This window comes from Vanacampus margaritifer, chromosome 1 (genome assembly GCF_051991255.1).
Source record: "Vanacampus margaritifer isolate UIUO_Vmar chromosome 1, RoL_Vmar_1.0, whole genome shotgun sequence".
Lineage (NCBI taxonomy): Eukaryota > Metazoa > Chordata > Actinopteri > Syngnathiformes > Syngnathidae > Vanacampus > Vanacampus margaritifer.
Window position 1 is genome coordinate 5,785,001 of NC_135432.1, and position 27,588 is coordinate 5,812,588.

At 39.7% G+C, this 27,588-nt stretch overlaps 1 protein-coding gene across 1 annotated transcript in view; it reads right to left on the reverse strand.

Moving 5' to 3' along the window:
• LOC144053523 (ERC protein 2-like) overlaps nucleotides 1–27,588 on the reverse strand; it is an 85,517-nt gene that overhangs the window by 44,147 nt on the left and 13,782 nt on the right. The window contains exons 4-7 of the mRNA XM_077568056.1: nucleotides 20,833–20,988; nucleotides 18,650–18,742; nucleotides 17,043–17,210; nucleotides 2,451–2,618 (exon numbers count right to left, since the gene is read on the reverse strand). Coding sequence (XP_077424182.1) covers nucleotides 2,451–2,618; nucleotides 17,043–17,210; nucleotides 18,650–18,742; nucleotides 20,833–20,988 — 585 coding nt within the window. The remainder of the gene's footprint in view (nucleotides 1–2,450; nucleotides 2,619–17,042; nucleotides 17,211–18,649; nucleotides 18,743–20,832; nucleotides 20,989–27,588) is intronic.

Sequence of the window (27,588 nt, forward strand, 5' to 3'; positions counted from 1 at the left end):
ATTATTTTTTTTTAATTCAACCATCCACTAATCAAATACTGTATTACAGTCCACAGACTTTGGCTGCTGACGCACAGTAAAAGTAGCACAACTCTCAGACGGCTGTTCGACCTTCTTTCTTCCAGCTAACGCCCGTGTTGTAATACCGAAATAATTACATTTATGATCAAGCCCAAAGGCTCATGTATTAAATTAATTGCCAGAGACGAGAACACATTTACATTTAATACATTTTCGCTGCAAATGTAGTTAGCTTTAGTTAGCTTTGTAAACGTAAAAAAAACTTTTTCATTAAGTATTCGTTTTTTTAAAAAGCATTTAAAAAAAATTATATTTAAAATCGCTGCCAAAAGAAAAGTGGACAGTGAAAACAGGCATTTTAAAGAAGAATGGACTTGCAATTTAAGTATATCTGAATATATGTATAATATATGATATATATATATATATTGGAATATTACAGTATTATCACATGTGGTCTGACTGATGTTAATAAATGGACCTACCACCACCCATAGGGTATATGCCAGCTCCCTGCTTGTCAATAAATACTTCCTCACTGGGGAATATTGGGTCTTTGAAAATTAAAGACTAGAGTCTAGAGATTATCTTGAAGTTAAGAAATATCCTTGATTCGTTCCTTACAAATCAAAATGCTGAGACTTACAGACCACAAATAATGAAAGACAAACTCTACTAATTACTATTGCTGGCTGTCAGTTTGTATAAGTTCTCCTTTCATATCAGACATCGTACGCACTGTAATTGTCTGTCGGAGTCACAAAATGAGAGAGGGAAGAGACAGAACATAGCAGAGTAGCCCAAAATAACACTGTGAATCTTAAAAAATAAAAAAGAGTGACATACATCTACAGATTCATCAAAGAGAAAGAGTGGTTGACAGATACAGTAATTTAAATAGAACTTCTGTACACTTATATTATCTTTTTTTTGGTCTACCTTCACATCAAACATATTTTCGAGTGAATTTCGAGTTGAATATAGTGTCAATTTCAGATTTAGCCTATTAGGGTGCACGGAAACTGTATGCAGTAGTAGTTGGAAGTTTCCTATATTCACTGCTGTTTCGCACATGTGCACAAGGCAGCACACTGCAGAGGGTCATGTTCAAGTGCTGAGAGAGAAACGCTTGGAGGTATTAAATATTCATGCTGTCAAATGTGCAAACACGCAGAGTGCAACGAAATAACATGTGACCTTTGGAGGCATTTTTCAATTAAAAGCAAGAGGGGGGAGGGGTGTAAGGCGAGGGAGGGAGGTCGAAGTTGAGGACATGAGAGGAAACAAGGAATTTAGTTGACGGGGGAACTCTAGGTGTGTGTAAATGGCTAATATAGGAAAATACAACATTATCGTCACAGGTGGTCAGGGACAACCTTGAGATACGAGTGATCATGGTTTTTCAAGATACTCTTCTTCTTCAGTTTTTTTGCTTTGACTTGTGAACAAAAACTTGAGATACAAGTGTTGTATGGTTGGGGTGTATTTAAAACAACCAGACACTGCAACTTTGCATTAATGGACTATATGCCACGGAGGAGGCGGGACTTCCGACTTCTGGGTTTTCATCCATCAACTTTGTTTCCGATTTGCGACGTGTGGGCCGCGTCCCAGTACTTGCGCTTCCGCCTTTGTGCCCCTCGGTTGCGCATTCCCGTCGACGGATGCGAGGCTGCGAGTGTGTAGTGTCTGTCTCAGTGTCCGAAGCATTTCAGATAGCCGAGACGCCCTCCCGCCGATGAGTTGGAGCGTGCGGTTGGGGGGCGCAGGGGTGGGGACGCGAGTGTTGGAACGGCGCTGATGTGTAAAGCCCGGAAGTCGGAAGTCCGTGGCATCTACCCCATAGAAGTCCAGTCGAAACGCTAACACTCATTCACTCCCAGCCATTTTCACTGAAGCAACCACCCTCGCTCCTGGCTGTTTTACTGGATTTTGACTGATTTTGCAAGGCCCAAGAATATTGTGTTGCTATAAAAACAGTGAACCTACTAAAAGAGATACTAGTTTCTTCTTTCACCAGGAAAAAAAGTATAATTCTATGTGTTTTTTTCTATGTCTTTGCAACATGGCCCTGGTTGATCTCTTATACTCTGCTGCCACCTGCTGGCCGTTTTTGTAATGTTGCTTCAACTATTCTCTTCACTTCAGAGGCTGCATCAAAGCCTTTTGTATACTCTAGCATAAAAAAAGTATAAATATGTCTTTGGGAGGATGGTAATATTTAAAATAGAACATATTTATACGTTTTTGGGAGTTTTAAAAGGGCACCAACACTAAGAAAAGCTACTCAGTCACTATTTTTGTGTTTAACGTAGTAGAAGTTTTGAAAGAGTTGACAAAAAAAATGTCAAGGTAGAAAAGTCAACACTAACGCAACACGATGGGACAATTGATTTCCGGCTGGTTTGGTCCGTGGATGGCGCACCTACCTTTTTCTGGAGGATATTGACTTTCCTCTCCTTGACATCCAACATATCCTTCATGTCCTTGATTTCTCCCGTGAGCGTGCTTTTTTCATCAGTCAGGTCCTGAAGCTGCTTGTTCTTCTTTGTCAGGAACTGTTCTTTTTCTTCCAAACGCACCCTCAGAGCATCGACCTAAAATAGTAAAAAAAATAAAAAATAAATAAATAAATAAGTAAATAAAACAGAACTGAGAACAATGTGGAGGGCCAAACCGTTTACATGTTTACATATATGAGACATAAGCAAAAAAGATGGAAATAACAAAAATAATAATTACAAAAAACTCGCGGTATAAAATGTGAGTGTGTGCAATATGTTTACCTCGAGTGGTCCACATGGAATAAGCGATGAAACTAACATGTTTCATTGATGAACTTGTTGATTTTTTATTTATTTTATTTAAGTTGTACACGTTCAACTTTGTGCTAGTAAAGCAAAAGTGTGTGAGCATGTGCTAAGCATGATCCTGGCCAGATCTGCCAAAGATCTTACTGTCTACACATTTTCCACACACACATGAAAGTCCCCTTTGGACATATATCAATGTTCTTCTTCACCGCCTGCTGTGAGGAACCCACACACACACACATAAAAACTTCTCTGGTTGTCATGTGCATCACATGAATCTCTCTGCTGTAACTTAATCAAAATGACATATATAATTTGTTTTTCTTTTTTACCTCCATTACTACTCACTGTCACAAGCATATATTCCTGATTGGTCAAGAATGATGCACATTTTTGTTTTGTTATTTTTCACATACGGATGACAAAAACGAAATACATGCTAGAAAACAATGTCATTTGAACCCAGTGCCAATATGCGCAAGCTGCTCTTGGTCTTATCCCAAAACGTATTCTTAATAATCATGTCTGCCTACATTTAAGTTGAGAGTACATTGTTGTTTTGAATGTGACGTGCTTTTGCATACGCACATCCTCCTTTTCAGAAAAGATAGTTTTTTTAGATTGTTTTTTCAGGGGGGGGGGGGGTTATTTTGACAGGAATTGAAACGTCAACATAAAGAAAAATACTTGAAATGTATTTATTCATTTATTTTAGATCCAAGAGGCCAAAACATGTTTCTGGTTGGGTAGGAGAAAAGAGCAACCCAGAGGTCGAAGTCACACATTTGTTTCCTCTCAAGATGTAGCATTAGTGGACGTCCACCCCCAAAAAAACCACCCTCCACCACCACACTGTCCCACCCGCCAGTGTTGAGACAATTTCTGCCCTACCCCTGCTGCACTCATGCGTACACACACACACACACAAGCACTCCCATAAACCAGTTGACACCACTAATCCTTGCACCTTGGCTACGTTGGTGTGTTCACATCAATGCATGCTGAAGTTCGGGTTCTGCAACATGAGCGCAAAGAGCCTCCAATTCCACCTGGAAAGCAGCAATTTAGCAAGAATGTTCTAGAGAGGCTGAACAGGAAATCCCCACTCTCACCTGCACTGGCCCACTAAGACGGGGATAGTACAATAAGGACACCCTGCTAAGACCTTCTAAAAGCACCGACCGCTGCCAGACAGAGAACTGGGAAAAAAAGAGGAAACGGAGATGGATTGATGTGGAATGAGAGCTGAAAGGATTCCAATGAGGTAAAACCAAAGGAGAGATTAAGTAAAGAAGTGAAACCCCAGATGCATCACTCCACTATAGAATGTCAACAACAATGAAACACTTCTCAGCTACACCATCGGTGAAACTGTTTGAAGCAAAATACACACTAGTGTCTTTTAGGGCAGTGTGTAAAAAAAAAAAAAAAAAAAAAGAAAGCCAGCTAACTTGGTTAAGTCAACCATAAAAATTGGTCGACAGATATTTTGGCCACAAAATTATACAAGGATTCATAAAAATCACGGGGGAAAAAACTTTTATAGACGTTTACCAGTACCTAGATGTAAAAAAAATGTCCGTCTTACATTCCAACGTGATATTTAATGTCAAATGTTACAAATTGATGTAATTAATAAACTCTATGGGGCCATTATTGTGTCAAAACTATTTAGAAATACGTATTTCAATCCCAAATACATAAAAATAATTCATATCTGGTAACCAAAGTCACAAATGCGGAACGAGAATCTAGAAATGTGTGACTTAAGTCACAAATTTGTGACATCAATCTGCAAATGCATACCCTGATTCGTATGCGCAGACACATGGTTGAATGTGTATACATTTCTGATCTGTAAACACCGGGCCTCTTGATTGGCTGTATTTTAACATGTGACTTTTGTCACAGTCATGAGCGCGTTTGGCGATTTGCAAATAGATGTATGGAGACCACCAGATGAACTCTATTTTGTGTGTATTTTTTGCACATTTGTGACTTTGGTTCCAAGCACAAATTCTTTTTACATATTTGTGGATCGAAATACGCATTTGTAAACCGTTTTGGCACAATACTGGCCCCCATAATTATCAATCAATTAGTTGTCAAAAATATCAATCTCTTTAAAGCTAGAGGCAATTCAAAGACATGGATGTCATTTTTGGACGAGGCCAGCAGCCCAGAATTATTCAAATCATTCAAATGTCCTTGGCGCACGGAAAAATAAAAATTTTAAGGGTGATAGGAAGATTTTGGGGGGCACATTATACACAAAAAAATTATTATTATTACTGCAAAGTGGAGCTGGGGTCACTTTATTAGCAAAGTATCTTCCACTTAATCGTTGTGCAGGGTTAAACTTGTCTCAGGCAAGTTAAAGTTTCTTTAGCTAACTTAGCGTAGCATCGCTTGCTCCAAAGTGCGCCTATTACTATTTTATTTTTATTTTTTTCCTGGAGAGCTCAGTATTGTTCATTTGGTAATTTTACCGATTTGACATGTCATCATCATTGCTCTCTTTTTTTTTTTTTTATGTGGCTGAGAATGTGTATGTGCGTGCGTGCAAGTGTGTGCGTGTGCATGCGTGTGCGTGTGTGTGTGTGTATTCATTAGTTCACCTAAAACCTATTAAAAAATCCCATACCGTTCACCTAAACCGAGTCATGAGGCCGTCAGGAGACCCGAGGAAGGACCAAAGAAAAGAAAAGTGCGCCTATTATTAACACATTAGAAGTGATTGAGTGTATAGTGATGTATTCATTGTGGGAAATGTGGACACAAAATAAATAAAGAGCAGGCGAGCGTGACAGTCAGCATTTATTTTTTATTTTTTTTAAATAAGTCCTCGCATCTAATGCCAGCAGGCCTTGAGGACAGCAATTAACGGGCTGCAAGAGGCACTTGTGAAGCAAAAGAGTGTGACGACAGACCCTTTCTGACTTATATGAAAAACATTATGAAAACGTTGTTGACTTTGAAGTTAGTATAGTGTTCAAGCATCGACTTTGAGGCGCACTTGTCATTGACAGATATTTTTCCGCAACAAAAATACTGATCCGACAGGGAGGGGAGTAATCGATAGGACAATCGAGTCTAAAAAAATTGTCTGAGACAGCCTGTGTCTTTATCTGCTAACAGCGAAAAGGTGACAATAATGAACCGTAACGATATTATTACAATCAAATTCCTTGACATTCCCTTACATACCTAATCAACACTGGCTGATAAAGATTAAAGAGATCTAAACTTCAAAATGTTTAAAGCAGGAATACATTGTATGTGCCAACACTAGTAAAAACACGATACTCTCACTAATATTGTGTTTGTGAAATAAGAATTAAACATAATAATTGTAAACGCAGCGCCATGTTGGGCAAAGACATTTTCAGACTGAAAGTCGAAGGCCAAGTGGCGCCTTGCCTGCTGTTATTGAATTCGCCGGCTGACAAATATTTGAGAGTGTTAGATTTAATCATTCGATCCTGTGCACACCACGGCTGAGATGGAAAACATTTAACAGCCATCAGAGGAAAGTGTAGTGAAGAGAAAGAGTCCACTTCTTGATGTGCAAGAGATCCGTAAAAACAAATCCAGATCGGCTCACAAATCGTTAAGATTTGTATGTATGATGATGTTATGATCATTTATGATGTATTTTTTGGACATGTAATGTAATTGAACATGTAGCTTGCAAATATTTACTAATGTTATGGTTTTCTTCTTGCAGACAGAAACGGGATGATAAGCATCACATTCACCCAAATTTGTGATCGTGAAAAGGCCTAACAATTGCGACCCAGTATATATTACAATTTACAAAGTAAACAGCGTCTGATAAAGAAGATATGCACATTTTAAAAGCAAAGTTCAAGAAAATTATTTCAATCAGACACGAGTTGGTAAAATTGCAGAAATGTTGTCAATTATTTTTGACTTATTTTTATGACTTTTGGATTCAAGTTTGTGAAAACGCATTTAAAATGACAAAACACACAAATTTACAACTTATCCAATATAAAATTATTCACAGAACATACATTACTCAATATATGATGAAGAAAATAGGACTCTCAGACTCCGACATTTGTCTCCAATGCTTACAAAACACTACAGACACTTATGTTCATGCTTTATGGTTATGTACTCCGGTTATGTATTTCTGGACTAAAGTCTTAGAAAAACTTTCCGCTATTTTGGACTGTAGGATACCTTTATCTCCAAACTTGTGTTTGCTAGGTGACCTAACAACAACTGACTTACCACATAAACAATTTCAATCTACACTTGTAGACCTTAGTATCGCTAAAAAAACAATTCTTGTTAACTGGAAAAATAAACAAACTCTGAATATCGACCAATGGTCTAACCTCCTCATAAATCACATTTTAATGGAAAAAATATCTGCCTCAAATAAAAACCAAATATCAAAATTTATAGAAACATGGTCTACGTATATAGAATTTTTTAACCTAATTCCGGTTACTTAATTCTGTCTGTTAGCGAGAGCCACTACATCGTGATAACTTACATTGATGTTTCTGCATCTGGCAATTTATTATTATGTTATATTATTAGTATGGGATTTTTTTTTAATGGGCTTTAGGTGAACTGATGAATACACACACGCTCGCACGCACGCACGCACACACACGCACATACACATACTCACCCACATACAAAAAAAAGGGTATATATATATATATATATATATATATATATATATATATATATATATATATATATATATATATATATATATATGTATATGTGTATATATATGTATATGTATTTAAAAAAAAAAAAAAACATTTATTAATTTATTTTAATTGATTTGTTGGATTTTTAAAAAAAAAAAAAAAGGAGAGCAATGATGATGTCAAATCGAATGAACAATACTGAGCTCTCCTGTAAAAAAAATTTAAAAAAATAAATGAATTAAAAAAAAATAATAATAAAGTCAATTATTTCAATGTATCAGTATGAGTGCAATGAAAATTTGTATATGTGAGTATGACGATGAATTATTATAGTGTATGCCTATGAATTACATGAACATATGCTACTGGCAAATGTACATACATGTCAAAGTGCAGTACACAAACAGGTTTATAAATTTTTCTTTCATAAAAATATATTAACCTATTATTGTATTGAAGAGGGTCTTCTGCCCAGATTTAGTCATAACGGTTTTAATTTCCTAATTTCCTCAGTAGAGCTTTGTTCTGCGGATGTATCTTTGTGAGTGTTATTGCAATTTCTGCCAGGTGCAGTCATGACTGAAAAACCTCCTCTATTCCTCAAATTTTGTGTCTGAATAGTGTCCTTGAATGTATCTCTGTACGTCCGGTCAACTCCGGTTGAACTGTTTACTGGAAACTGTGTGGTACCGCCCTTCAAGGTAGTATAAGAATATTGTAAATCCTCTGTAATCTTTGCACTTGTGAGAGGCTACAGCCATTGTCTGCAACTCACTTGTGCCCGGAATATTCTGTAGAAATAAAAGCTTTCAAGGAACTGTTCATCGATCTCCAGCCTGTATTCAGATAACCAACATTCTCACTACCCGAAAGAAAACGAACATGCGGAGGAAAAGATCTACTCCACAACAGTATCAATAATGAACCAAGTCAAAACATAAGGGTTAGGACTAGATACGTTTTCAACTTCTTCCTACCCCCTTTCGAACATTTAAACTGTAAACTGTGATATTATTGACCAATTCTTCTTTCTTCCAATTATTTATTTTTTTTACTTCAACTTGTATTTTATACTTGTAATGTGTTTATGTTTATATGTTTAATAAACCAAGCCAAACAAACATTTTTACAATTTGACATCTTTGGTTTAGTTTCTCTTAAATTAACTGAAGAATAGTCAATAAATCTGACTTTGAAAATGCTTCAGATGTGTTCAAAATTCTGTGGTTGCAATATGCATAACGACTGGAATCTTCCGTATTAAGAAAACATCTTTGTATGTTTGCCACTTGCTCACACAAAAACACACATAGGCAAGGTTAAACCGACAACCACTTTGAGCGGACTTCCTCTTTCTTTCAAAGATAGCCAAATGTATATTCTGGACAGTGGTTAGTAAAGTGAAACACAGGCTCAAAGAAAACATCGTCTCTGTTTGTCCTCACCTCCCTTTTTCCTGCCTCACATTTCATCATAAAAGTTTTTCTGGCAGCAAAATCTGCAAAGGTATCAGGCCCAAAGTGGGCTTTGGACCGCAATAAACAACCCAGGGAACCATATGAGTCAACCACAATCAAGACGGCAGAACCGGAGACGATGGGAAGACCGCGGCGGGCCAAGCCCAGTAGACACTTACGCAGTTTACATAGTAACTGTTGCATTCCCACGAGTATGCATATTCCTTGTGGAAATCTAGTCAGGCCAGTGATCTGAAAAACATTCCTAATACACCACAAATATCCTGATGTAACATTTGAATCACCTGTGACCTTCAAATAAGTGTAACACACTATCTACAGTGGATATGAAACGGCAACGCCCTCCGAAAAAAGTCCGGATTTACGAGATTTAAAAAAAAATAAAAACAAAAAAAGTGACCCCAAGATAAAACATTTCATTACTTTTTCCACTTTAATGTGAAAAGAGGCCCGTACAATCAAACTGGAATCATTTAGGGGACAAAATAAAAGTTTTTAAAAAAACAACGGTTGCATAATACTTTTTTTCTCAACCTTTTGATTGTACTGCAGCATTCAATATATTTTCCAACTTACTAAAACACTCATTATTGGCTGGATTGCGCAGACATCTCCTCCCGCCCACCCATCGGTTTTTAGAATTAATTCAGGATCATGGCTGGGTCATTCCTTAACTTTAATCTTATTCTGGTATTGTAAATGCATTCTTTTGTTGATTTTGGTGATTCATAAATTATTTTTGGACTTTTGACCATGTCTTGGTTTTACAAAACTAAGATGACCAAGACATTTTCCTGCTTGCTTCTGGAAAACTTTATGAATGTGTTTGCATAATTGGGATGGGTTTATGTTGTGCCATACTTAAGACCAGGGGTCACGCAACAGAGGTGTCCCCCCAGCAGCAAATTGATTGATTGATAATGATAAATATAATGATTTATTGGTTTCCTACGCTAGGTATGGACTGGTATTAGCTTCTGGCGGTAACCGTAAGCCAAAATAGCACTGTATCACAGTAAAGATAAGATAAGATTCACTGATTGTCACACCCACCTAAGTGGGGCGAAATTCATTCTCCGCATTTGACCCATACCCTGAGGGAGCGGTGAGCAGCAGCAGCAGCCGCGCTCGGGAATCATATGGTGATCTAACCTCCCAATTCCAACCCTTATTGCTGAGTGTCCAGGAGAGCGGCAATGTATTAAAATTACAGTTCTAAAATGACTTTTTTACAAAAAAATAAAAAATAAATTGGGCAAATCAAAACAGCATTTTTTTCTCTCCATTAAACATAATCTATTACATTTCTAAACAAAATGTAGAATATTTGGTACAGAACAAACATGAACCCTGTCACGTAAAAAAAACAACAACTTGTTAGTAAGTCACAATTTCCCATCACCGGTGAGCTACTCATGTTGACCTTGGGGCTAACTGATACCCAGTGGCATTATATTACATTAATTAGAGCAAAACACATCAGCTTCAAAGAGGCGGCTCATTAACTCAACTCCGCAAGCAGCTAATCATATTGTGCCCTGTTCATAGGTCCCCTCAAAAAAAAAGACAAGAAAAGCTCATTACCGGTGACAACCAGTATTAGCACTTATTGAAACCTTGACTTTGTCCATGCCTACATTACACAAACCAATGAATATTAATCAGTAGCATACAATCAAAAGGTAATTTCAGAAAATGTGTTATTTCAGAAGTGTTTACAGACGCTCCCCTACTTACGAACATTCGAGTTACGAACAACGGTACATACGAACATGTCTGCGCGCATGCGCGCATGTCAAAAAATGTTCGGAAAGAGATGCTGTAAGTTCGATTTTTTACTGCGCACCTTTTTCCGAGTACTGTAGTGCTTCTTTCCGCCGCTAATACCGACGCTTGGCGCTGTGAGAGCTCACCCAGCATTGGAGGCTCAGCAACGTGTCGAGGAGGAGGAAGAAGAAGAAACGCCTGTCACTCATAGATAAAGCCATCGCACTCTTCGAGCAGCAAGACCCAAATATTGAACGTTGCACAAAGGTTGCAAATCAATTGAATGATGCCATACAGTGCTACCGCATCATTTATGATGAAAAAAGAAGAAAATTGTGCAATCGTAGTTAGATCGCTTCTTTCGGCCAGTTTCTAGTAAATCCTCCAAGGAGGATACTCATCAACCCTCAACTTCTTCCTACATTGAAGTTACGGAGGAGGAAGTAACTTTTGAAGCCCATTCCAGCGACGACGAAGAACCTCTCATGATATAAAATCCTCCTCTTCCTCCTCCTCCATCAAATCCTTAAGCATCGAGTACATCTTCCAAAAGTAAGTTAAACTTCATTTTATTTATCTTATTACGTACATGTACATACTGTGTGTGTCTCTCGCTCTCTCTCTCTAACATACGTAGTACAGTACTGTACGTATTCTCTTTAAACATAAATTATGATACAAAATATAGCACTGAAGCAACTTACGAACAAATTCACCTTACGAACGATCGCTCGGAACGTAACTCGTTCGTAAGTTGGGGAGCGTCTGTATCAAACTGGTAGCCATTCACATTAATCAGGACCCAATAAGTACAGTAGCTCTAAAATAAAAATAAAAATTAAAAAAAAAAATGGGATGACCCACGTTTTGGACAATAAGACGCATTCAAATAAGCGATCAGGTGTCGAATGGACAATTTTACATTGTACAGTCCCAGTCTACGGCAAAGTCTGTTGTATCATTTAAAACCATGACAACACAGCTGTTTGCCCACAGGCTACAGAGGTAACAAGGGAAAACACAGATGTAATGTGCCCCCCCCACACACACACACACACACACACACACACACACACACACACACAAGCGCAATAATCTGACAATAAATGAATGCTTTCTGCCGAGGCATGAAAGTCAGTCATGGTGTATTGTAAAAGCGGATGGATTTATGGCGCAGGAGAAGGAAGTAGTACCAAGCTGTCACTGTGCGCACTCTCCATCCATTATCATGACCACTTACAGCACTGACAGACACAGCAGATGCAAGCATACCAAGAAAAAGTTCCCCCTCGTTAACTTATCAAGTGTCCCTTCTTTGAATATAAATTTGGGCCATCATGTTTGCAGAAAAAGGATTTGTTAGTCCCTACAGGTCCTCATCTTGTCTTCTCATCATTCATTCTAACATTAATGTTGTTTCATCTTAAGAAACGCACGATACTGAACGCAAATAGATCAAAATGTGCCTGGCTGCTAAAACACTCCACATCCAGCATGTACAGTATGAATGTTTGTTTTTCACATTGGGGTCCACTGAGTATTAGTGTAAGAACTTAAGCACCACTAAACCATACAGGTTCAAATTTTAATGGCTTCCTGTCTGGTAATCATGTTCACTGCATATTCATGTCGACACCCCCAAATGGCAGACAGAGTTAAAAGTCAGCGATTCTTTCAAGTGACTGTTTCATGTCAAAATCTGCGTGCTGAATTGGAGCGAGAAGAAAATGTCCACGCTGTGTTTTTGCTGGTTTGGTTTTACAGCTCAGGAGAAAAAAAAGAAAAAAAAAAAGAAGTGAAAAATATACTCCACAGCAAGAGAACATCTGTGGCGCTGTATCATTGTCTTTTTATGTTTGCGAGTTTATTTGTGTGTGCGGATGAAAGTTTGCGGTTAAGTGGTAAAGTAAAACGGTGTGACCTTCAAGTGAGACAAACTCGAACGCCACGTGTTGTTTCTGGCAGTCCCCGCAGCCTCGATCCGAAAGCAGCCAAGCCATTGTTAGTGTGCATGTGTGAGTTTTATTGATCTTCCAGCGTGTTTAGACATCGAAGAGGTTCCACAAAAGGACACACGTGGGATACATCATCGGAAAGATGATGGTTTACATCTGATCCATTTGAGGTGAGCGATACAGGAAGGCATATTTTTTCACATTTATGTTCATGCAAATTAGCAATCCCGTTCAGCACATATTTACCTTGATCCCTGAAAAAAAAACATTAAAGGGTCTCATCCCCGTTACGACCTCTATAACTCCATTTTATGGTTTTTCCACATGGTCTCTGCAGGGGCTTTATTTTGGACCTATCTATGTTTGTTCTGGGGAGCCCGAAAGCATTGCTGCTTCCACTGCATCCCAAACCGCACCAACCAAGGAACCAGGGATTGAGAATGGTAACCATGGTGGGTCGGGTTCGGATGAGGTTAACTCAACCGCCTTATGGTTATCTTTCATCATCTCTGTTGAGAGTCCTTTTTCTTTTTGGATTGGGAAGTACTCGGTTTTACATCATGTGTTTGTTAGACCTCCTTTTCGAAACCACTGTTTAATGTTTTACGCCTTTGTTAAAAATCAAGTTGAGATAGAGAGCTGTTGTATTGCCGCTGCATCAGTGCATCTCAAATAGAGGGTGTGGGCGTGCTGTTTTTTTTTGTTGTTGTTTTTTTTGGGGGGGAGGGTTCTCAGCCATACTAGAATAAAGTGTAATTTCCCATCCACTACAGTAGGTGGCAGTGGCAGTCTCATTGTCAGAGTGCGGTGGGCTACTAGCTCATCGGCAGAAGTGTATTTACAACAATTTTATAGACCAAATGATACTAAAAACAAATAAAGAAGAAGAAGAAATGCATAGTATGTGTTTATTTATTAATTAATTTATTTATTTATTATTATTATTTATTTTTCTATTTTTTATTACTATTATTATTATTTTTATTTTTTATTTTTTTATTTATTTTTTTATTTATTTTTTTATTTATTTTATTTTTTTAAAAAGCGCTCAGTTCTTTAGACCCCAATATTATATTTGGCAGGGGCATCTTTTGTTGAATTACAGTTCTAATTCTTTAATAAAAAAAATATACAAGTTTCCTCCTGTAAACATTATCAAGCATATAATTTTTTACATGTATTTAAGGCAAGTTGTATTAGTAGTATCTATCTATCTATCTATAGTGTCCTATTTGAATACATGAAAACATCTACCTGGTCCTACATTTGTTGCATGGCTCACAAGGAAGGAATTTGTTTAAAAAGTATAATCATCATTAAACTATCTGCAAACATCTTGTTTCAAAAGGGGCTGTGCACTTTTCTTGGGCTGTTTAAATATGTAAGAGGTTTTCTGTCAGGTTACCTGATCTGCAGGTGTATAGTTTCAACAGCGCATGGTCATAATCGCTGCAGGAAGGACACACACGTCTGTATTTTGGCCAAGTTTCCAGAGACAGGCAGCGAACCTTCCTACCTGCGCTCACACTCAATATTTTCTACAAGTACACTTATCTGCAGATAAATTGAAAGAGGCCCACGTGGAAGCCGTCCTCAAAACTGACTGACAAATCCATCAACTGCTTTAAGAGACATTGCATTACTTCTTGGATTGCCGCTTCAAGCGTTGCTCCTATGAGCCATTGTACACCAATTACTGTCAGTCACATGAACCACAATTGGCAAAGTCGCTAACACATGCACAGTGCACTGGTGTGGATATGATAGGCTTGGCTAGAGTAACAAAGAAGAAATGTGGAGAGGCGGAGATGAATACATCGTAGAAGTGGCTGAGGTGAAGGAGTTGGAAGGAAGAATGGCTGTGCTCGAAATCTGAGTGACGGACAGGCAACAGAGGAATGCAGGGCAATACTTGGCCCTAAATGCCCTAAATAGCTTTACTCATCCTGGGGTTTGCCCACTTATATGCGGAAATCCAAGATTTTCTCAAGCAGGGAAAATGCTACTTCAATAAGTAGGAAAAAAAATCTCTTGAGACCGGACGGAGATGAGAGCCAAGCAATCAGCCCCAAGAGTGGGTGTGTTTTGTATGTTTGTGCTTAACTGTGTGTGCATTTAGTGATACTATCAGATCCAATTATGTCATGGGAGTCTAAGCTCCCACCATCAGAAGCAATAGAATCAATTGAATATCACTATTAGCATGAACGCACATAATTAGCATGCACACGTCGATTCTAAAGGCCCTATTTTTGTTACAAGTGTGCAAGTCTACCACAAAGACAGTCCTAGGCACCTGGAGCCATTTCCATTGGAAGTCCTCCAGGAACCGGGAACATTTTCAAATTTCACCTACGGTGAATTCCCCAAAATCTACTATCCCGGCGTAAAAATCTGGCATTTTCCTGCACTCTATCTCCGGAGCGGTAGGTTGTAAAAAGATGGGACATACACCGTTGGACAGCTCTCGGTCATGGCAATCGATCCATGCGGGTCTCGAGTTGCTCTGGGCCCGCTATCAATTGGCCAACTCTAATAAAGGGTCTCCGGGGCCGGGCACCTCTATGGCCCGGTAGGGTTTGTCTTGCTGAGTCCGGGGGATGTGTTAATTTACCCGGTAGGACTTAGGGTTGCGGAGATACGGGGGGCGGAATTCGCAAAAATCTACACACAGACAATGGTTCCTATCCTGGGTAAAAATCTGGCATTTGCTGGCCCTCTATCTCTGGAGTGGTAGGTCGTGGAGCGACGGGACATACACCATTTGAAAACTGAGGCCCCCCCCCGAAGCGCCGCCGAGGACGCTGGAGCAATCCTGGGCATGAAATTGGGGAAACTGTCGGGCCTCTATATCCGGAACACAAGGTCGTGGAGCGACGGGCCACACACCATTGGAGACAAATCCGGAGATGCCCGTATATCCCCGGTGGGACGTAGGGTTCGGGAAATAAGGCCGCCTGGATGACTTGCTGGAGAATTCGCCCAGGCATCGAAGAGCGTGGTGAGGTTGTGTGGTGCTGGGTCACCGTGGTAGCACCGAGAAGGCCCAAAAATGTTGAACTTGGTCAGTCATACTTCATTTACTGGTCTAAGAAAAGTGACATCCCTCAGTAATGACTGACTCATTACCGAGGGATGTCACTTTTCTTTTCACCGGCTAGAATGTCTGGTCCTGTATTTTAGCCTATTTTGAGTAAAGGTTTTGAGTATTTTTTTCTGAAGGAAGGTGGAACCAAAGGCTAGAGGAGGGAGCGAGGCCCCGCAAAGCGCAACCGAGAGCACCGCGTGGAACATCCCAGGGTTGCTAAAGCATCCTCCGGCCCACGTAGCGGGCCCCCAGCTCGTCGAGGTCCCCGTGTTACTTCGAGCGGCGAAGCAGAAGGACTCCTCCGACTGAAAAAATAAAAAAGTTTTAAGCTTGCTCATCAGCTGGTGACCTGTGGTTATGTTGGCTGCTAAATGCTATTTTATTCAACAGCTCTAAACAAATGAATCCACTCACCAGAAACTTATGCCAACTTTCTCCCTCCCCATTATAAATTGTATACCGCTTGGTCCAACAAACCACAATAATATTGACAATTCAACTTACGAACAGCATTGCGGAACCCATTTATTCAGTTCAGAAGTTGAGGACTACCTGTACTTTTGGAATGCAACTCAAAGTAACCAAATATTTGTGTCAATAACTATCTACGACTGAAAAATGCCAGGTAGTGTGGACCGAATATGAATTCTTAAAATGTGTGGTGTTGTCACACTATTAACGTGACGTCGAGTATTTAAAAGATGTCTTTTCCGTCATATTTTTATCAGCTTGGGGTGGGTGGGGAGATTGCGTTGGTGGGGTATATAAGCTCTCACAAAACCACCCCTGAAATCCAAACCACCCACTGAAACCAGTCCCTATAAGTATGATGTATTCACGACAAGAGCCAAAATTCCTTTCGCATGTATGGACAATTAGGCCCTAATTTTGGCCCAAATTGCTTCCTGTAATGATGAGTGGACAAAGTTAGCAGGCCAGTCTCAACTGGGGAACACAGAGATCTAAAGTATCAGTTCCAAGTCTTGAGAGTGATGGAGAAAAATGTTAAATGCTCCCGGCTTCACATGCACACCATCTCTGTACATGGAACATGCCTCCATCGCTCATAGCACAGATAAAATCATTACAGCCATAAAGTTTAGGGACTTCAAGGATGGCCTCTTCTTGTAGCCATTGGACAGCTTTCATGTTTAACAGCATCATTTTGAGAATGTGTGTCCGTCCAAGTATTTGGGTGCACCTGTGCTTACATGTAAACTAACCTCTGTCTGCAGCGTATTGGCACGTTGTTCCTTCGCGGTGAGGGACTCCTTAAGCACCTCGATGTGTTGCTTGCAGTCGGAGTTTTGATTGGTTAATGTTTCCAGTTTGGTCTGCAGGGCCTGCATCTCAGACTCCTTCCTGTTCAGCTCCTGCTTCAGCTGCTCTATCTGGAAATCACACACACACACAAAAACATTTCGCCAGAGAGTCTTGAGGGGACTGATGCAAATGATAGCATGCAACACGTGCAAAAAGCAACACTGTTTCTCTCAGTCGCACTCAACAAATGATCATCAACGTAAATAAATTGTGCATGCTGTTCTCATACAAATAGTAGAAGCCAAAATGGAATACAGGCAACTATAGAAATGAGCCACACGTATTCACGCACATTAGAATTCTGTCTTGCTGAGTCTATATAATCACTTTAAATTTGCATCCTTTTAGAGTTCCTTCAAATGGGAATATTCAGAGGGGTTGCAAAACTATGGCAAACAGCAATTAAATGCTTGTTCTTGACATCTAACCAATTCCTGTTGCTGTAATTATGTTACAGGAGTTTCTGCCACTACGTCATTTAAAGACATAAACCAAATTACTGTAATAGTTGAAAAAGGATGCTGAACTGCCAGCCTTTGTATAATGTGTACATTACATCACCTTTGGAATATTGTTAAACCAATGTTGACTTTATGTGCAGCATTGAATAATCACAGTTTTTAAATAAAAGTCATGGATGAGGAACTGGCCCCCCCAAAATAAGGTTGTTGTTTTTTTATGCTTTTGTTTGCAAAAAAAAAATAAAAAAATCTAAATGGGGGTGGGGGGGCAAAAAAATAAGATATTAAAAAATATTGGGGGGAAATTATGAAGAAAAAAAATCTTAAATATGCAAATTTGCGGGTGTCCAACTGCAAAAATGCATTAACTGTACTTTTACTAGTTAATTCACCACTAGATGGCAAACGTGTCTTAGATGTGCTTACACCAGGTTTTGTGCCATCCTTGAATGATCATTTTTACGTAAGAGAGCACTTTGCACTAGAAAGAAAAAAACATCTATGCTATGTAGTTATTTAGTTTTTTGTTGCAAACCCTTTGTTGTTGGGTATCATATCTAAAAAAGTACAACTGGTTAGGAAGTGTGTGGTCCTATGCGCCCCATCCCTGAGCGAAGTTATCATGAAGATTCTGTATTGCCATTTTTCTTCTTTCTCTCAGTTTTATTAACTTATTATGGCAAAACTTAAGGTCAAAATACATGCAGCAATATTGTTATGTAGAGTTATGGGCAACACAATTTGGAGGTTGAGCCACAGGGGAAAGCAAAAGATAAATGGGAGTGCAAAGTCAAAGATTACCATCTGACTGCTAGCGCCAAAAAATGTACAACGCTGATTGGAGCAGAGATTTCTCTAATTTTGTTCAGCTCAAAGAAGAAATTAAGACTAGACCAGCGCTTGCTTGCAAATATTTGTCACGTAGAAAAAGAGCCAGCAGGAAAAAGACAGAAGGTAAGAGATGGGATAACTCAGTTGGCATGATATTAGTAAGTGCAGGGTGAACAATTAGGTTGCGGTGGGGCATGAACTAATGTGAGAAGTACTTCTGCTTGTTCTGTGATCCAGGGATGCTGAGTGGGGAGTACGAAGGTGGAAGCTGGCCGGTTTGAGGAGACAAATGTTGACAAGGGTTGCTCCTACAGAGACAAACACATAATAAGAAAGCTTGCACCCAAACGAGATCTCGCTGTTAGGTTCTCCAAGTTTTCCACTTTATCCAGAGCAAAGAATAATTACAACACAGTACCACCACAGCCATGTCAATGATACACACAGGACACAGGATTGTTTTCAGTCAGTCAGTAGTGGTTCCTCCTGGCATTTGGGAAATGGAGCTTTCAGGTATCAGTTATGTACAGACGCTCCCCTACTTACGAACATTCGAGTTACGAACAACGGTACATACGAACATGTCTGCGCGCATGCGCGCATGTCAAAAAATGTTCGGAAAGAGATGCTGTAAGTTAGATTTTGTATTGCGCACCTTTTTCCGAGTACTGTAGTGCTTCTTTCCGCCGCTAATACCGACGCTTGGCGCTGTGAGAGCTCACCCAGCATTGGAGGCTCAGCAACGTGTCGAGGAGGAGGAAGAAGAAGAAACGCCTGTCGCTCATAGATAAAGCCATCGCACTCTTCGAGCAGCAAGACCCAAATATTGAACGTTGCACAAAGGTTGCAAATCAATTGAATGATGCCATACAGTGCTACCGCATCATTTATGATGAAAAAAGAAGAAAACTGTGCAATTGTAGTTAGATCGCTTCTTTCGGCCAGTTTCTAGTAAATCCTCCAAGGAAGATACTCATCAACCCTCATCTTCTTCTCCGCGACCCTCAACTTCTTCCTACATTGAAGTTACGGAGGAGGAAGTAACTTTTGAAGCCCATTCCAGCGACGACGAAGAACCTCTCATGATATAAAATCCTCCTCTTCCTCCTCCATCAAATCCTTAAGCATCGAGTACATCTTCCAAAAGTAAGTTAAACTTCATTTTATTTATCTTATTAGGTACATGTACATACTGTGTGTGTCTCTCGCGCCCTCTCTCTCTAACATACGTAGTACAGTACTGTACGTATTCTCTTTAAACATAAATTATAATACAAAATATAGCACTGAAGCAACTTACGAACAAATTCACCTTACGAACGATCCCTCGGAACGTAACTCGTTCGTAAGTTGGGGAGCGTCTGTATCCGCATTTGTTGTTTTGCACAGGCAGCATGTTTACCAGTTGCAACAACCCAGTTTTTGTTGAGCGGAGAATGCAACCAGCATAGGAACTACGACCATGAAAAGTTTCACCTTCCAGCTCCCGTCGAGAGGACAATTCAACCAATCTTTCTGTAAGTGTGTTACTTTCCAAAGGACAAACTATCAGCTGTTTGAAACTCAACAAGCAACTGCATTTTTCTAACTCAGCTTGTAGCAAACGTGAGTGATGTCATGTCAGGGAAAGGAATAGAATTTGCACCTTTTGTGTAAAAGAATTGTTGACATTCTGCTGTTTCAATTTAATTATAACTGTTTTGACTTTAGTTATAACTGTTTGGATTTAGCCATAACTGCTTTAATTTCCTAAGTAGAGCTGGGTGAGTGTTTAAATGATGTTTGGGGGAGCTTTCTCTATTCCCACATTGATGAGCCATTTGTCTGGGGTGAAGCAAATGTGTTAATAGGATTCCTTTGTGAAGTTGTGTCAGCTGCGGGGGTGCCAGGTTGTCTGACTTACTGTATTTCCACATCAATCGGCCATCTGTCCATGTCTATTGAGTACTGTCTGTCTTGGGACTTAAGGGCAGCAAAGGAGGACGAGAAGGGAAGGGTTTTTTTGGGGGCCGCTATCCTCAAAGTATAAGAACGACTACAAGTGGGAGGAGGGGACACACACACACACACAAGGGGAACCACACTGATTCAGTGTATCTTGTCTGTGTCCAGAAATTTCTGCAAAATAAATCCTTCGAAGGACCTGTTCACCGATCTCCAGTCTGATTCAGAAAATCAACATTACGAACACGCGGAAAACTTAAGGATCGTTTTTCCTTCAGAACATATTAGGAACAACTCTCTTGGACACAGCACTCAACTATGGGCCCATGCCTTATCACGCCAAACACATTAGCATGCATTGGAGCCATGCACATTCGAAACACAGTTACTACAAAACGTTTTTGCTCTAGCATGCAACACTCCGAACATGCAGGAGTCGTCCAAGACATTCTACCTTGGACTTCATGAATTTGGAATGGCTCTTGTAGACCTCCACCTGTTTGAACTCATCCTGCCTGTCGTCAGGATGTAGCAGGCCGCTGGTCTTTAACATCTGGACCTCATCTTCTAAGTCTCTGATGTTCCTCTCCAATGAAGAGATCTTGGTGTCCTGCACCAGCAACAGCAGGCGGATTGAACTTGCGTAAGAGATTGTCTGTCTTACAAGCCGGCAATTAAACAACCATCTTTCTTTCAAGTCATCCATTTGTTCTGCCACACACTCATGCATAAAACCATAGGGAGGTGGTGTAAAACCCTCTTGATCTTGATGTGGAACTGAGAGGGACTTTATTTCAAGGAAGCCATAGAAAGATCTTTCGACCTAAATTTTACCTATTACGGAGAGGGCAACATAAAAAGCTAGGCTAAAACTAAGGATCATAAAACAAACCCTAGATTTATAGGCCCTATACACGGACGTGTGAGTAAGGGACAGGAAAGGTCAAAGCTGGCAACCAAGAACAGCCAAGAGAATGGAAAGTTCTGCCATGGGCAGGTCCTGAGATTGTTTAGCCGCATGTGTTCATACATACGTTGAATGCTAAACCTTGGACGAGAAGAGGACGGGAATTGAATAAATGGAAGCAGATTGCATGATGCCATCAGCACACGCCACAGGCAACATTGAAGCATCTGACCTCCATTACTATCTCTGACATCAGCCCTGACCAGAACACGGTGCTGCAAATACCCTCCAAGAAGGACACAGAGACCATGCAAATTTCCACACACTTCAACTCTTCAGATATGACATTGATCAAAAGTAATATTAATATAACATCTGTGTGGTCATGGACAGTTGACAGAATGTAGCCTATGGTCCAGTGGTTCTTAACTTGTGTTTTATCGACCCCCAAGGGGTTCGGTGAGTCAGTCTTAGGGGTTCGGTGGAGGTCAAGGCACACGAGTCACATGATTCGTGATGACACACACCGCTTGGCTATCATTGACTTTGGTGTGCTCAGTAATGGACGTGTGACTGTTGTGATGGTACGATTTTTTTTTTTATATTGTAATCCGTTCCTACACACTATGTCGAGCAAAAAAAGAAAGTGGTCAGACAAATATGTGCAATTATATGAATTGACATGTATAACGGAACGTATGGCGTTCCACAGGGTTAAATTCTGGGGCCTCTGCTGTTTTGACTGTTATGCTGCCCCTGGGTTTTATCTTAAGAAAATAGCAGTGGTTGTTTTAAAAGTGCTCTATGAATAAAGTAGAGTTGAGTGATGGGTGTCAGCATCCTAACTGCATGATTTGAAATGCCAAGTTGAGCAAGTCTGGTTCAGCACAACTAGCTAGCTAGCAAAAATATCAATACATTTTCATTAATTAGGGGTCCGGTGAATGTGCATAGGAAACTGGTGGGCTTCAGTACTTCCAACAAGGTTAAGAACCACTGCTATAGTCTCTGTAAGATATTTTAGGTTACCTGTTGTATTTCTGCAAGGGAAAGGCACACAAAAGGAAGAAAGCCAAGTCAAATACAGAGCCTCGTGTTCAGTACCAGCTGGGCCCTAAACTGACGCAGTGTGAACAGTACGAAGGCACAACATTCCAACCCTCAGAAGACTTAAGCTCAAGATGAAAACAGAAAGATCAAGAAATGAGCACTCATCACCGTACCTGCCAGATAACGTCAGGATCAAAACAGAAAGGAGGTGTGCTGTTCTGTAATCACAAAGGGAAAATTCCCGGCGCACATTACTGACTAATTACAGATGGACAGCGTTATTCAGCAACTTTGTCACCGTAGCCCGGGACGAACATCATACTGTATGTGTTTAACAGCATTTGCTTCACCTCCAATTCATTCATTCAAAATGTAAATGCACGGTATGCATTCCAAACGTGCATATGTGCAGTTTGTTAAAAGGCAGACATATCATGAGTACGCGTCAAAGTTTGCTACTGTGGTTTTGGGGCCACATTTGTGTATGTGAGTTGAAATATTTCAGGGGAGCGGGGAGGGCTAAAAAGTTGTTGGCCGGGCGTGTGGTTATGCACACCTCCGCATATGCGACGACTGCGACTTTTTCACAGCTTGAATGACTTCAAAGGTTTGAGTTGTGAGTGAAAGTTTCCATATGTGGCGTTTGAAACTAATTGATGAAGTGCGCAACGGGGAGATAATAGTTTGGGATTTTCATTTCGTTTTGACTTTTGTTTTTCAAGTCAGTTAGTTCTAATTAGTTAAATTAATTTTAGAGCAAGTTTGTTAGTTTTTATTTTTCCGAAAATGCTTAGTTTTAGTTTTGTTTTTATTAGTTCTAGTATTAGTTTTTGTTTTTAAATATGGAGTTGTTTGTCAAGTGCAAGAATTTAAAAAGGTCACCAAGTATTGTGTAATAAAGTAAAATAAACTACAAATCTCAAAACGACTGTTTGACCTTCCATCTTCTGGACAGTCGTACATTAATGCCAAAATAAATACATTTAAAAATTAGCCCCGATAGCTCATGTATGATGTTAATTGACAGTCGTAAACAAAGGAATTTTCGACAGGTAGTTTTAGTCTGTTTTATAAATGTAAGATGTAGTTTGTTAGTTTTTTTCTTTTTAAGTGTTCAGTTTGATTTGTATTTTATTTGTTAATGACGCTTTTTTCTTTATTTATTTATTTTTTGTTAACTCTAATCACTCTGGTGCACAACTCTATTTGGGCAAGTAATAAACTTTGCCATGAATATTATGACTTTCATCACTACTACTGGAGCAGAGACAATAACTTTTTTTTCTCCATCTGCGTTTAGGCCGGTGGCCACTTTTGCTCAAATTACAGCAGAGCTCATCAATAATTGCAGTTGTTGTCATAGGTGATGGCCAAACCTTGTCTGTGTGTTGCTGAATAAAAAACAGCAGCACAATAAGTTTTCATTTCAGGATATTATATTTAGTTTACGCATAAATCGGAAAGGATCACAGTGGCAATGTTTCACTTGAGGAAGTCCTACCTTCATATCAATGACAGTCTGCAAAGCTCTGGACTTAGCTGGGTCTGCCTGCTGGTTGCGCCGATGGAGCTCTTGAGGAGGAACCCGATAGAAATACGCTTGGCGGCTCATCATCTTTAGCGCTCTTGAATGCCTACAGTTCCACGCAATTAATATGACGCGTTTAAACGTCTGCCATGAAAGTAAATAACAATTTTGTTATTTAAGCAACTTCCTGCTTTAGTCCTTCTCCTAAGATATATTTTGTCTCAATTAGCAGGTGCTCTTACCTCTTTATGTCGATCAATCCGTCTCAGCCCTACTTCATGTGATCTACTGTATGTAGGCTACTCCACCTTTAAATATTCTCACCCGTTCTTTTTCTGATACTTCACTCAGTCAGTTCTCAGTCTTTCCTTAACATGTCTGGCATGTTCACGCTGCAGCAACACTTGTCTGCCTGCGCATGTGCTCAGCGTCTTCCATTAATAATTAATCATAGCTTTTACTCATAACTACCGCTATACAAGCATATAGTAAGCTAGTAAATTAAGGGGAAAGAGTTAGAATATTTAGGAGGTCTTACTCTAAATGATTTTCGCTCATGAAAGCATACATTTGCCTCTAATTGTTATTTTCGAGGTAAAGGGCAAAGATAAATGTCTTAGGCTAGGAGTTTCAATGCTAACTGTCAGTTAGCTAGACAGTAGCAACTTGGGTTTAATATTAACACATTACCATGCCAGAGGTGAGCTCCAATTCAAAAGGGACAGTGGCACTGTCTGACCACCTGTAACGTTCCCTACCTAAAAAAATAATAATAATTCAGCTAACAACTACCTAACAACATCAACAGTGCCCTGTGGTTAAATGCAGCAGAAATCAGGCCTGGAAATGTTAATAATGTGTTGAAAAAATGTTGCCATATATCCTTATTAACGTAAACTACTTCAGCACATAAGTGAGCAGAAATGTGAGGTATCGGGTGGATCAAACCATTTTTGAGGCAAAAGGTGGGCACTGTATTTCTCTTGATAAAATATGACGTTTCTACAGAGTTCTTTATGATACTATGATTTTAATGCTTCTCTAGCTTGTTAAAAAAAGGACATAAATAATCAAATTTTGGGAGTGTTTTACTTTAGAAGTGTTTCAGCCCCCCCCCCCCCCCCCCCCAAAAAAAATGGTCTAGACACGGCAATGAGTAGGACGCGACTGCACAGCTGCACGTAACAAGCTTTACCGTCTAAACGCCTTTTCCAAAAACACGAAAAATAATCTATCACAGTTGCAATGGGTAATCAATCCTGAGAAGACTAAACGTCGTCCTTGCAAACAATGAAAGGATGCGTTCAAAATTACATCTGACACAAAACATGAACCAATACTGCATTTCACCCCAATTACATCAAGCATCTGGGATTGGATTTTTTTTTCCGAAATCAACAAGATTCTGGCTCAGACATGAAAGTCCGCGAAAGATTGAGAATGTCAAACTGATGTTTAATCTCATTTGATATCAGAAAAATAATCCAGGGGAATTCATACAAGACTGATTGCTGAACTTTGAAGTTGTGACAGGTTGGGATCATGCACGGATCAGACCTTTCACACCAACTTTTGTCAGCCTTATTATTAACATGATGTCATTCAAAGCCAAAACTCAAAATCTTTAGTTCTTGTTTAAACATACAGAAACATTCCTTGACAGTTGGGAGAAAAAAAAAAAAAAAAAAAAAGAGTTGAGATCTGTCGAAGTGGGAAAGGGAAACCCCTTCATACAGTATTGTGGTAAACTGCTGGAATCTTGTGAAGTTCTTCCAATGAAATTAGAGGAGACGAGCCTGATCCTCTAGTCCTTATTCACTTGTGTATTAGCAGGGATTACTCGTCTAAGAGCATGTCTGTTGCTGCCCACTGACCATGTGTGCACTATTGTGTCACTGTGCGTTCAACTCAACTGTAAGAATCACTGTGACCCTCAAACATGGTCCAAGTGAACTTATCATTGACTATTTTTTACAGCGCTGCGTCTCCCAGCGGAGGAGCATGTCATCAAACATCGTCAACTCTGCTCCACGCGTCAGAAGGGCTAACATATGGAATTAATAGGATCAAAAGGTAACACAATCGCAATAAATGCTGGCATCCTGACAGACGGATACGGTCGAAAAGTTCAATTCTAGCCCGAAGGCGATGGTGTCATAGACACCGCGCAGAACACGCAAAGAGCTACGTATGTATACGGATCCGTCAGTCATATTCCCATCCCTTCTCCATCAGCGAGAGGAAAAGGGGGAGAGAAAACGCTAACACGTTTGCTCGCCGCAAATGTGTCTGCCGATCAGCTCAAAGGATTTAGATATTTCAAAAAGTCACCCAAAAAAAATGACAAGGACTCAGTGAATAGCGAGTTGGTGTGTTTTTTAAGGTTATCAAGGGTGTCATTTTGTCTCGATAAACTTTTCTGTTTATACATTCTGGGAGATCAACAGAGCATGGCCGGCATGCGGTTCCCCAGGCTGTGGTGGGCAAAGGGGAGTTCTGGGGCTTGATTTGTGATGGTAGATGGAAATGTCTTCAAATGGGAATCTTGAGGGGGCTTCTCATATTTAGCGGCTGCCAGGAAAGAGAACCGAATAGCCAGTGTCTACATTGAACGTGATTGGGCTGAGTGACATAAAAAAAAAAAAAAAAAAAAAAAAAAAAAAAAAAAAAAACATACTGGCAAATAAAACAAAATATTGCTACTTAAAACGACATTTAGAGAACACTGCACAAGTAAAAAAAAAAAAAACTCTGCATGAAATAAAATCGATCTCCGAGTAGAAATAGGAGTGTGTGCAAAACCTTTGCAACAGGTCAAGGGCTGTACAGAAACGGAGCAATGGCGTTGCTGTTATTATTGAGTCTACTGAGACCTGGTGGCTGGGGAGAGTCGATTACAACGTGTGCGTGTTTGTGTGCGTGTGGCTGCGTGTGCGTGGGTGTGTGCACGAGACACACAAAGAGCGAGAGAGATTGCAGTAAATCCTAATAGAACACTGCCCCTCTGTGGCTATTGCCAGTACTGCAACAAATCTATCTTTGTACCATATGACCTCATCTTTTTACATCAGTGGTGTCCAGACAGCTTCCATTTTTAAGCAGCCCACGACATATACTAAAAATGAAATGTGCTACTAATAAATTAGTTTTATATAACTTATATAAAGCAAATTTCAATATACATAATACATATACAAATGAACTATGTTCACAACTCTGTGGTGAATAAAGTTGATTAATTTTTACAAGCAAATTATTTCCTCTACTTTCTGATTTGTGTCAAGATCCAAATGGTGAACAGATCATATGAATGGTTGCCAAGTAGCTGTTTTTGAAATGGTTATCTTAACGACAAATTTGAGGTGAACCTGATGACGCTCAACGCGTTGTTTCCTTCAAATAAACTCATTGAGTGAAGTTCTGTCAGTGTGAGGGGAATTCCTTTTTTCTGGTTGACAGATTGTTAATGTTTTGGTTCTCAATGTAGAGATGGGATTCCGCTGTTCAGTGCAGGGGCTGATATTTTCGGGTGTGCTCCGGGGTCTCGACCACCCCAAAATCTTGTAAATTCCTAAACAATTTTCCTTAAGGAAAGCTATACCGGTAAAAGTTAAAAAAATAAAAATGTAAAAGACTGTCATGTATGAACAATATGCAATCGATTGGGTGACTTTTGGTGTGCTTGATAAATTAAAGTAAAAAAAAAAAAAAAAAAAGTGGCCCTC